Source organism: Montipora capricornis, chromosome 4, assembly GCF_036669925.1.
Source record: "Montipora capricornis isolate CH-2021 chromosome 4, ASM3666992v2, whole genome shotgun sequence".
Lineage (NCBI taxonomy): Eukaryota > Metazoa > Cnidaria > Anthozoa > Scleractinia > Acroporidae > Montipora > Montipora capricornis.
Window position 1 is genome coordinate 27,221,893 of NC_090886.1, and position 12,662 is coordinate 27,234,554.

At 38.9% G+C, this 12,662-nt stretch overlaps 2 protein-coding genes across 3 annotated transcripts in view; both read left to right on the plus strand.

Moving 5' to 3' along the window:
• Window positions 1-1,586, plus strand: part of LOC138045832 (uncharacterized) — a 6,352-nt gene extending 4,766 nt beyond the window's left edge. For both annotated transcript variants that reach the window (XM_068892462.1, XM_068892463.1), the window contains exon 2: window positions 1-1,586. This exon is cut by the window's left edge and continues 2,005 nt beyond it. In XM_068892462.1, coding sequence (XP_068748563.1) covers window positions 1-89 — 89 coding nt within the window. In that variant the 3' untranslated portion in view covers window positions 90-1,586.
• An 8,367-nt stretch (window positions 1,587-9,953) lies between these two features.
• Window positions 9,954-12,048, plus strand: LOC138045834 (adenosine receptor A3-like). The gene has a single exon (XM_068892465.1). The coding sequence runs from the start codon at window positions 10,149-10,151 to the stop codon at window positions 11,169-11,171; it is 1,023 nt and encodes a 340-aa protein (XP_068748566.1). The 5' UTR covers window positions 9,954-10,148; the 3' UTR covers window positions 11,172-12,048.
• Window positions 12,049-12,662: the final 614 nt, after the last annotated feature.

The window sequence follows — 12,662 nt, forward strand, 5'->3', positions numbered from 1 at the left end:
TCAGGAATGAGGTTATTACCCACGGAAAAAAATTTAATTCGCTCTTGGGTCTGATCTTTTCACAGGAAATATTATTGCCTTTAGACTAAAATTTACTGATTAATTTATTGGACGGTGTGTCTACTAGCCTATGTTTTTTCAGTTGTTGGCGCTGGCCAGGGCAGTATGCTGCTTATTTGTAAGGCACTGGCCTATTTTTTGGTCTGTCATTTCATATGGTGCTGTCCTAATAGGAGTATAGTTGATTTATGTGGCGCTGGCCTAATCAATGGTTGTTGATCTAAGCGGCACTGGCCCATACGATGATTTAACGTCTTACGTGGCACTGGCCCCATCAATGACGGATTTTTGTACGGTTATTAAAGGATATTGTCTTTCTTTTGTTCTTCTAGTATATACGTTTTATTCTTGTCTCTACAGATTATGCTACCAAGTAATTTTTGGAAAGGCTTTCAACAGTTTTCTTCAATCAACGTTTATGAAGTGCTAAATGTTATGTTGAAGTCCAGGGCGAATTCGATCACTAAAGCTTACGTTCGTGTTATCAGAAAGTTCTCGGACTGGTCTAAAAGTAGACATTTCAGACATGCAGTTGTTACCTTTCCCTCTTAGTGTTGTTTCTCTATATTTGTTTGAAGTTCAGCAGTCTTCCGCTTCTAGTTCCTCAGTAATTTTAGCCCATGCGGCCCTTAAATGGTTACATTCTTTTGTCCCTAGTTTGGATCGTAATCCTTTAGATAGTGAATTTTGCAGAAATGTCATCAAATCTGCTAAACGCCAGAAGTCAGAGCAGTTATGAAAAAGATCAGCCTATTTCCACAGAAATTATAAGGCGTATTTTAGATATTCATAACAAGAAAGATGCTAATTTAAAGAATCTCCGTATTGCTGCGTTGTGCTCTTTAGCCTTCGCAGGGTTTTTTCGTTATGACGAATTATGCAATATCGTTCCGAAGCATATCGAATTTCACAGCGATTATATAAGAATTTTTTTGCCTCGTAGTAAGACAGATGTTGATAGGGAAGGGAATTTCGTCTATATTAGTGCATCTGGATCTAAGTACTGTCCTGTTGGTGTTTTACAACGTTATTTAGATTTATCTCGTATTGACTTGAATAGTCCTCTCCCTTTATTTAGACCACTTGTTTTTCACCGTAGTACTTCTAGCTATACCCTGGGGAGTGGAAAGATTTCTTATACTACCTGTAGAGATATCTTAAGGGATACCTTAAGTCAGCTGGGCTACAACCCTAATGATTATGGTCTTCATAGTTAGATCCGGTGGCATTACAGCTGCCGTACGCCATAGTAGGAACTCGATTCCAGAAGGACTTCTTAAAATTCATGGTAGGTGGAAATCTGATTCTGCCAAGGATATTTATGTTGAGGAAAGCCTTGAAAACCGGTTGCATGTAACTAAGTATTTAGGTTTGTAACGTATTATCGAGCGTAGATTAGTTTCTGCATACAGTAGTATGTAAAGAGTTGTAAAAAACAAAAACAAAAAAATAAGCAACAACAATTTCTTTTTGTATTTTCTATCTTATAATAAACTGTTTTGGATCCGCTTGTGCATCCTACCATATTTTTCGTGGTATTTGTTTGTATTACGGGAATTTAAGGGTAAAATGATTTACGTTCGTTTGAGCGAAGCGAATTAGAAAGTAATTGTATTTTCTAGTTACGATGTACAATTGTATAGCTTTCGATCGTGTTTGTTTTAGTTCATGTGCTTAAATTGTATGTTCTAGGTTAATGGATATTACTAAATATCCAACAGGGACCTACTCATCTTTTCTCGGAGTTACTCGAAGTTACTCGGAGCTCCGCGTTGCACCCCAACAGGGACCTACTCATATTTGCTCGGAGTTACTCGGCATTGGTCAGAGCAACTGTGTTGTTGTCATTTGATCCCCCTTCAGCATACAGGGGTCTGCTCAGATTTGCTCGGAGAAAAAGGTACCAAACCAATCCCACTCGAAATGCATTCACCGGGACTGTTTACAAAGTTAAAACATCCAAGCTAGAATATATTGTAAAAGCCGGACAAATTTGTTGAAAGAACTCTTGTGTTCTAGATTGCGCAAACTGGTTTCTCCTCCGCGTGCATAAAGACAATTTTCACAACTGCTTGTAGGTATAAAGGTAAACACGAATGCGCCAAACCAAAGGAACAACAAATAACTGGCCTCGCCTCAGCGCTGGAGGAGCGATATGCATTTTTTCATGCCATCTGCAGGATTAATCTTGCTTACAATAACACAACTTACTCTTTTTTAAACATTATTTACATTCGCTTTTTCCTTTATCGCGAAGCCAATGTTCGAGAATGCTTTTCAAAACAACTTTCTTTTTTTTCTAGTTAAGGTATTGCCTGTTACGATTATGTTGAGTCGTTGGTTTGTTTAAAGAGAACTATTTCTTGCAAATAAAGCGAACAAGTTCTTATCTGCTGAGAGCATCCATAGCAGCAGGAATATTAGTTAAGTATTACGTAAAGTAATTTTCGCCGAAACGATCAGCTTGTAATAAGATGGTTTTGTTTAATTCAATATAAAGTATTTGAAATGCACGGTCTGTTTCTTTACTTATCTCCGTCTTAGAAATAGTTGACACCAACTTGACTGAAAAACAAGAAACCAATCACTGATGTGTGTAAGATCGTTATATCCAAAACAAGTTTTGCGTGTGTAAGATCGTGCAGCGTGGTGACTGGGCTGGCGCACTAGACTCCAAAAAAGTGCTTCTGTTGCTAGCGGAGTAAAAGAAAAACGGAGCGTGCTCAAAGTCCCTGATGTTAAGTCCGTGGAACATAACAATGTGGCCCAGGTTCGATTCCCGGACCCGACGCCATAAGTGGGTGGAGTTTGTGTTGGTTCTCTTCTCTGCTTCGAAGGTTTTTCTCCGGGTTCTCCGGTTTTCCCGCCTCAGCAAAAACCAACATACAGCTGATTTCAGCTGGCTGTAAGCTGCGCTTCCAAGGTCACACATCGACTGTATAGCGTCTGCCAGATGTGCCATTGTATGCTTTCGGTTCGACCTTGTTGAGCTGCGCCGTTGCTGCACTTGCGACGGCGATTGGCCGGGACAATTATAAAGGCCAGAAGCGTAAACGCCTGCTAACGGAAGACGGAACAGTTTACAAAGTTCAAAGATCAAAGCTGGAGGTTTGCAATTCACGTGTTTCATTCATACGCAGCGTTCTCGAAATCCAAATTAAGAAAACTTTGAAGTAGATTAACTCTCGTTTAAAATGGTCCATAGTGATTCGAAAGTTCGGAACCATTGCTCCCCCTTTTCTTATAAAAGTTTGGTAGCGTATGCCATGCCTGATTGAAAAACGAATCAAACGTTACGCAAATAAAATCGTAAACTCTTTTAAAGGATTATCGCTTGGATGGAAAACAATAGCGCTTCCATTACATTCAAGGAAGCGTGACCGGCTTCAAACATTGCAAAAGAAAGACAGCGCTCATTTGGTTTGTAATATTTCGGACGTTTGTCCGCTAAAACTTTAATTTTGACGTGTTTTCATTGGTTTTCGATGAGGTTATTTTGGCTGTTCTGATTGGTTTTTAGTGAGGTCATCTTGTCTGTTTGTGATTGGTTTCTTGTCCCTGTATTATGAATTTATTGCGCTACTCACTTGATCCTAACTGTTTGATTGCTGTGCCGGACAGAGCTCTCTCTTCCCAACCAGGATACTCACATACCGCCAAAATGATATGCACACACAGTACTATTTTATGCGCCACACACGCGCGCGCCTAATATATTTTCTCACACCGAAATTTTCAGGTGTTGTGGAGCTTCGGTTACGTGTTCAAACTTGCCCCTAATTTATGCAGCCCCCTTGCCTTCTAAAAGCCCTCGTGTACGTACGTGACTTGAATTTCATTAGCCTAATACTTATTTATGCGATAACTTGGGATGCACGTGTTGTTACACTTGTTAGGGTTACGCTGCGTTGCGTCATGCCCCAACTTGCCCCTAATTTATGCACGCCCCTTCTTTGTCTTTTTGAAAGAGTTAGGGTTTCGAGTTCGTTGCTGGAGTTTAGGGTTAGGGTTGTGGAGCTTCAGGGCTCCACTCGTCATATACTACTATTGTGTGGTAAGTGACAAGTGACAAGTGACAAGTAAACGGATTTCCCCGTTCGTGTGTGATTCTGACATTCTGTTGTCAACTTGGTTTCCGTGGAGTGCGATACTGTGCAAGAAGTCTTCAGGAGATTTCGTCAAAGAGAAGGACAGTGCTTTGCCTGTGGTCAGATAAGCGTAGAGAAGTATTGACTTAATTGTACTGAGATTGTACTAAGAGTAGTCGCTAGCTCGAGTTAAGTTGTCTCCCGCTGTTTACAGTTAAATAACAGGGGCACCCAACTTCAATTTTCGGAAAATATCTGTTCGGAGGACGATTTGAGATCTAGAATTTTCGGAATATTTGTTGTAAAATTTCTTGCTTGCCTGCCTCTCCTAGGATTTTCGAACATCTGAAAAATGGTATAATTGCCCATTTTTAACAGATTTTTACCCTAAAAAGGTCACCTAGAATTTTCGTGAGCCTTTTTTCTGGCTAAAATTTTCGAAATGGTAAGTTTTGATACCTAGAATTTTCGGATCACTAGACTTTCAGCTAGGAAATCCGAACAGATGAAAACTTTTTAGGGGATAAAAATATGCCTATATCTACCGTTTAAATACTAAAATACGTTTAATAATGCTATGTTTAAGTGGTTTTGAACTACGTTCTCGTTGGGTGCCCCTGAAATAAATTGCGTTTCGTGGAAATAACGAGGTTATTATCTTTCTGCCGGTATTTAGTTATCGTAACAATAAACACCCAAACATTGATGAATCATGCGTAAACAGTCAGAAGCTTCATCCTAGTTAACCATACCGTCCATTGATTCAATTCTCATTCAGTATATGTGGGGCGACTCCCGATTTTATTTAAACCACACCTAGTTCTGCCAAATGTCTGTATTTTTCGCAGCCTAGATTATGTGCAGATGACACCAGCCTCACCTTCGCTAGCGTAGATTTAACACACATTGATGATTGCCTTAACCATGATTTAAACAGGGTATACACAGCCAATAAACTTACCTTGAATTTAATAAATACTGACTTCATGTTAATTGCGTCGAGACAGAAGTTATCAACATTTCCTGAAACTCTTTCTTTCAGTATAAAAAACCATCAAGTGAAGCAGTTGCCATCTACGAAATCTCTTGGTGTGCACATCAACCAAAACATGAACTGGAAATGTCATTTACAGAACATTTGTAAAATGATTGCTTCTGCTTTGGGCGCAATTAAGTGAATACCACATTTTATACGTTTGAATACATTAACGTATATGACAGCCTAGTTCAAACACATTTTAATTACTATAGTGTTTTCTGGGGCAACTGTGGCAGTGGTCTCTCTGAAAAGCTTCAAAAGCTCCAAAATCGCGCAGTCCGTATTTTAATGTGTGCCAATTATGACTCTAACATCGATGAATTGTTCCGGGCATTGGGTTGGCGTAGACTAAAATACCAAAGATGCTGTTATGATGTACAAATCTTTACATGGGATGACCCCTGAACATCTGAGTTCTAGTTTGTTTTTCGAAACGACGAAACATCTTACTGATTAAGGAATACTTAAAATAAATTGGCTCTTCCGCAGCCCTGCATCCAAATATTTAAAGAAGAGTTTCTCTTACAGCGGAGCCGGGTTGTGGAACAGCCTATCCAGTGACCTTCGTGCAGCAACATCTTTACGTGACTTTAAATTTGATATACGTCACCACAGTTTTGAATGAGTTTGAACAGAGCATCCTTGTAAAGGAGCTTTTAGTATGTGGTCAATAGTATTTTAGGTTAGTTAGTTTCGCTAGGGATAAATTTAGTACATTTTTTTTATCTTTTATTTTTTTTAAAATCTTTGCTAAAGGATTTACTGTGTATAAATAAAGTTACCATACCATCTGGGGTTCGGATTTTTCCGAGTTCCCAATTGGTTCTACATTTCATTTCATATGTGTAATTGAAAGAAAGACAGAAAAATGCAAAAAAGCTAAGTGGAATTTTCACAGCACTTGCAATGCATAACAGATACAATATATACGTAATGGCCAACTGAGCTAAGGTCGATGAGATGCCAAACAACCAAGGGGCTAAGAAGAGAATCAATTAAGCACTTCACACTGATTACGGACAATGGCCAACTATTCCAAACAACGACAGATTTTCTTTGTTCACCAGAGCTCACAGAAGGAATTCACGGTGAACTTCGATGGCTTGCAAACATTTTCATGTCTATCAATGCACTTACTGGAAATACCCTCTTCTTAGTCGCTCTTAACACGATGTCCTCGCTTCACCCCCAACGGATCTTTGAGTTGGTATCATTTGTCTGGGCCTTACTGCTGCAAGAGGTTAAACAACATGCTCACGTTAATTTGTCGATATACTGGCACTGTTCGTTTTTTGGTATCTTATGCTTTGTGCATGGTATCCTTGCTCACATCGATTGCAATAAACTTGGACAGACCTTTTCCCTTGTCTTTAAGGATTAGGTACATACAATTTGTAACCCTAAAACGGACGTATGTTTTTGTAGCCATCTTTCGGGTTATATTTATTACATTTACAGTATTGTCCCTGTTCATATATTCGATAACAGCTTTGAATTTGGGCTGTTGTGCTACTAACCTTTGTAGCAACATCAGGTTTCTCCTACGGAAAAATCATTTTTGTGTTGCGCTTTAATTAAAATCATCTTCGTTCACCTTCTTTCTGGCAAAAACTTTACCACTTACCGTATACTATCGTCGCGCCACTGGTGTCTCGTCGATCCGACCTCCCCAGCTGCAGTATGCGAAGGATACCCACTGCCGAAGGATAGGAATCCTCCAAAATGAAAGAGATTCTTTTTAACTACATCTATCCCCGCAAGGGATATCCTGGTGCCCTACAAGTCTCCTGAAAGCAAACGAAAACGATGGAAAGTGAGTCTCGAGATTGTTGTCTATCCTATCTTATCCTAATAATAATAATAATAATAATAATAATAATAATAATAATAATAATAATAATAATGACGACGACAACGACAACGACGGTGACGATGATGATGATGATGGAAGAAAGCACTGACATATACCATCGCAAGAATGCGAGAGCCCTACCAACAACTGCTACCTACCAAGGTACCAAGGCAACGCATCCTAGATGGCTGCAGTGCCAAGGCGTAAAATACTTACAAAGCCATAACAATGCTCTCAAGATTCTATTCTTTGAAGTCCCAAGATCCCTAGATCTCGTCACTAAAGTTGAACCATGGTACTCACAAAACACACCTAAACCGATGAAAGACATCACTGGCTCCTTCGTGATTTAATTTCCTCAATAACAATAACAATAACAATAACAATAACAATAACAATAACAATAACAATAACAATAACAATAACAATAACAATAACAATAACAATAACAATAATCAGAAGACCCCCACAAGCGCGGAAGGTGAGGTGAGGTGATCCCAGAGTGGGTGACGCTGGGCAAAACAGTTCTGTGTTTAAAGGACCCTACCAAAGAGAACGTGGTGGATAATTATCGTCCAATACCACGTCTACCCTTTATGTGGAAACTGTTAACAGCGGTGGTTTCAGAAAGCATGCATGCACAACTTGTTGGATAATAATACTTTGCTGCCAGAAGAGCAAAAGGGATGCCGCAAAGGCAGTACAGTGACAAAAGATCACTTGTTGATTGATAAGATGATAATGCAAGACTGTACTGTACTTTATTATTCCACTATTACGTCATTTTGCCATATTTGGTCAAGAGAACGCGCAAAATATGAGACGGTATTACACTGTAGAATAGAGCAAATACGGACGGCACGGCAGTTTTTCAATGTAAAAAAATGTTTTCAACGAGATACAAAGCCTGAGAATTTAGCTTGTCGTCGTTTGTCACTCGACATTTCCTTTATACAATCAAATAAAGGACATTTGGCTGGCTTTCTGGCCTGTATACATCGTTCGCAAGGGCCCTGAAGGACAGATGACGCATTTTTTTAGAAACACTCTTACCAGATAAAATTGAATCAAAATAACACCTTTTTGTAGTGGAATAATAAACCTCTTATTCGATGGTTTAACATATAATACTCGCGGCCATTTTGCTCATTGCTGGTATTGGCAACTCGCAAAATTTCCGCGCGTATTATATGTTAAACCATCGAATAAGATGTATGTACTGTACTGAGAAGAGACACAAAAACGTATCAATGGCATGTGGGATTACAAGACGGTTTACTACATGGTTCCACACAGTTGCATAATAGAGTGCTTAGACCTCTTGAAAATTGCTGACAACATCAGAGGAATTATAGATGAAGGGTTGGCAGACACATTTAATGTCATCCGTGAGACATTGGGGAATGTTAAAATTCGAAAAGGCATCTTTCAAGTTGATAGTTTGTCACCAGTACTGATTGTAAACTGCGTGATGCCATTGACCCTTGTTCTAAGAGAACTGAAAAAAGTCTACATCATAGGAAATGCAAAGATAAATCACCTGTTTTTATAAACAATTTAAATCTGTTTGGGAGAAGCGAGAGACAATTGAATCCTTAGTAAATGCTGTTCATACAATGAGTAAGGACATTGGCATGGAGTTTGGCTTTCAGAAGTGTGGGGTATTGGTTTTGAAGAGAGGTAAAGTCGTTGGATGTGAAGGACTTGAGCTACCCAGTGAGAAAATAATTTAATGAAGTGGAAAGAGGTGGATACAGATATCTTAGGAATTTAGAACTAGTTAAAGTAAAGGAGGGAGAAATGAGACAACAGCTTAAGAAAGAATATAAGAGACGCCTCAAGCTGATCTGAGTTCAAGACTTAAAGGAAGAAACAAGATCATGGCAGTCAATACATGGGCAATTGCTGTGCTGCGGTACGGAGCAGGAGTCCTGAAGTGGACAACAGAGGAGTTGATGGAGTTGGACAGAAAGAGTCGGACGTTGATGACCATGTATGATGCACTTCACCCTAAGAAATTAAACAAATTATATTTTTGAATTAACAAGGCTGGAAATCCAACGATGTAGTCGTTGGTAGCCTGTGAATCATCCTCAGATGATCCGATGTACGTCCTGTTCCTGAATGTTAAACGCCGGGGAACCCCGCGGCTAACCAATCACCTCACCGATTGCTCTGTTTCCAGCATGGTTGTCGTGATGGTGCAGTGGTTAGCACACCCGACTATTAACCAGGGGGACGCGGTTTCGATTCCCACTAACGTCAATATGTTTTTCATTCAATGGTTCTGCTAGTAGTTCGCTGTCGCTGTTGTATATATATATATATATATATATATATATACATAAGAGAGAGTGTAGGAGAGAAACCCTGACAATGCACACCCCAAATAATCATATTTTTAACTGAATAAATGTTTGAAAGAAAATTTGCCCTGAGCGGGATTTGAACCCACGTCCCCCCATTACTAGTCGGGTGTGATCACCACTACACTACCAGGACAACCATGCTGGCAACACAGCCATCGAAGAGGTGATTTACGTGGTTAAGGCGTGGGCCTCCCGGGAAATTTTCTTTCAAGGTGACAAGGTAGGGGAGCCTATAACTTCACTTGAAACCCAACTAAGGATCAAGTTAATGATGCACGACCGTAGTCAACTTAGCGGATGACAAGGAAGGATCCGAGAAGGATACAGGCTAATTTTTAATTTAAGAGAGAGTGTGGGAGAGAAACCCTGACAATGCACACCCCAAATAATCATATTTTTAACTGAATAAATGTTTGAAAGAAAAAAAAAAATATATATATATGATATGATATGTTGCCGGCGACTTTTAAACTGTCGTTCCTTCTTCTTTTCAAAATTTGTTTTTGAAGACGTCGTTATTGTGGTTAGGACCGCGGAACGAGGAATGGAGTTAGAATATTGCAATATCTGTCGCCTGCAATATTTGCATAACTCTTGAGCCTAAGGCACTTTGTTGATCATTACTTGCTACGACCCTCGAATTTGATTGATGAGTGTAACATAAAATAGAGACTTCCGTTGGAAATTATCCATGATTTAATCTATTTCTGCCGGTTCAAACACCACCCTGATTAAGAAGAATGGCCAATTATTCCAGAGATGAAAATCAGAAAATTATTTCAGATTTTCTTTGTTCATCAGAGCTCACAGAAGGAATTCACGGTGAACTTCGATGGGCTGCAGCTCTTAACGTTTTCCTGTCTTTCACAACATTTACAGCAAATGTTATCTTCTTAATCGCTCTTAACAAGATATCCTCGCTTCACCCGCCGTCAAAACTATTGTTTCGTACGTTGGCCACAGCGGATCTGTGTGTTGGAATCATTTGTCAGCCTCTTACTGTTGTTGCATTGCTGCCAGAGGTTAAACAACATATTCACGTTTGTCGATATACTAGTATCGTGCGTTTATTGATATCTTATGCTTTGTGCATGGTATCTTTGCTCACATCAACTGGAATAAATATGGACAGACTTTTTGCTTTGTCTTTAAAGCTCAGGTACAAACAACTTGTGACTCTAAAACGGACACATGTTGTTGTAACCCTCTTCTGGGTTATATCGATTGCATTTACAGCTTTGTCCGTTATTATTAATTCCATAACAGCTTTGGTTTTTACGGTTGTACTAGTTTCGTGTCTGATAATATCAGTTTTATCTTACGGAAAAATCTTTTCTGTGCTGCGTCAAAATCAAAATCAGGTTGGCTTTCGTGCTTTCAGGCAAAGAAAAACGAACGAAACAGCTCCACTAAACGCAACAGTTTACAGAAAGACAGTTTACACTGTATTATTGGTACAGTTGGCTTTGATTGTTTGCTACACACCGTATACTATAATCACGCTTCTCCTCAGTGTCTCGTCCATCAAACCCGTCCGCCCCAGTGTGTGGCTTCTTCTTGGGTGGAGATATACGGGAACTTTGCTTTACTTTAATTCCTCCTTAAACCCGTTTCTTTACTGCTTGAAGATGAGGGCAGTAAAAAACGCAATGAAGGAAACAATTCAACAAATCTTCTGCTCGTTTGGTTGCATCCGAGAGAAATTAAACTGCGTGGTTGTTGTGGATGGCGAACAGCAAACTACGGTCTCAAGCTTGTCATAAAATCATAAAACTTTGTTATTCTATCTTCTTTATTTTCTTTTTTTGAGTGTTCGATAACTACGGGGGACAAGTAAAAAAGGATTGAAATCAAATAGATTTATTTCTGTTCAAACAGGGATTTCTAACCCAATGGAACTTAATCGCATTTGAGACGCCAGTATAGTCTTAAAGGAAACAGCCGCTGTGAAATAGCTAACAATCAAACTTCAGCAAACACGTCTTTGTCCTCTTTAGCAATTCTTTTAAACTTACTGGAGTTTAGGAAGATGACTGCCATTTTTAAGAAAAGAAGAAAATCTCAAGGTTGCCAACTGTCACAAGATCTGTAAATAATATTAGGTAATGAAAGTGATTGCGTGAACTAAAAAGCAGAACGTTATTGACATCTTGCATTAAACGTATTTTGTAATAACTATAGTCATTAAGGAGAAAATGATTACTGATAAAACATGATCGACATTATCCTTGGCTAGCATTAAGTACAATATTTATCCCTGGACATTGGGTATCTGAGACGTTACGACGAAAGGCCGGAGTTCCAAAAACCGCGCGTCCGAGTTGGTTTGAGAAGCGGGCCGGATTTGTTTTTATTTTGACCGAGATTACCTCTTTCCATTTTTTTTTTGCATACATAACAGCAACTGCAATTTTATTAAGGTTCAATGTACAAAATGTACACATTTCTACACGCGAATAGGTATAGGTAATGAAAACGGGTCGGCAAGACACTAGTAGCTTAAAGGTGCACTGTTATGCTAAATTTGCGGTTTTTAGTTCAAAACTAGGGAAAAAAGAAATCTAAATTAGTACCTTAGCTCACACGTATGACATTCCTGAGAACCCACTAGCAAGATAAGAAATATACTTATTGCACAAAGAGCTATTCGTATTTAATTTTTGGTGACTTTTTGCGGATACCATCTCAAAAATTTGAAAAAAAAAAAAAAAAAAACTGGCAAGTTTTTTCAAGTTTCAATCCATTCCCATCCTCTCCATGGATGCAAATAACAAAGAATTGCTTCAGTTCACTTCAGTTGTTTTTGGCAACAAAACTGCACCAATCAGAACTGAGTACTATAAAAATTTACTTGGATAACAAATTTTGAAAGGTTCGACCTTTGACAGATTTTAACCCTTAAATCGGAAATATCTTTCCAGTCGGAATTGTCGTATGCTACGTGACAATCATACAGCAAATAGTAATCTATTTACAGTAATGTACTGTGTACTTTATGCAGAAGCATAATTATTTCGATATACACTACATTGCTTTCTGGAGTTAGAGCTCCCCTTTTAAGCTTGGCTAAATCTATATGTCAGGTATTTGGGAAGAAAATAGAAACCTATATAAAACATACAGATCGAAACGAATATTATGTTTGTTAATTGGGCTTCATTGTTTTCTTTCTATGGGAAACCCAGGTGGGAAACATGCGTCTCCCTTTTCCTGTCGCGTTTCCGCTCACTGTTTAATTAAACAAAATTGTTTTC

Bases quoted from the DNA above. Each gene is read 5' to 3' on its own strand.
- LOC138045834 (XM_068892465.1), top strand. From the start codon at position 10,149: ATGGCCAATTATTCCAGAGATGAAAATCAGAAAATTATTTCAGATTTT.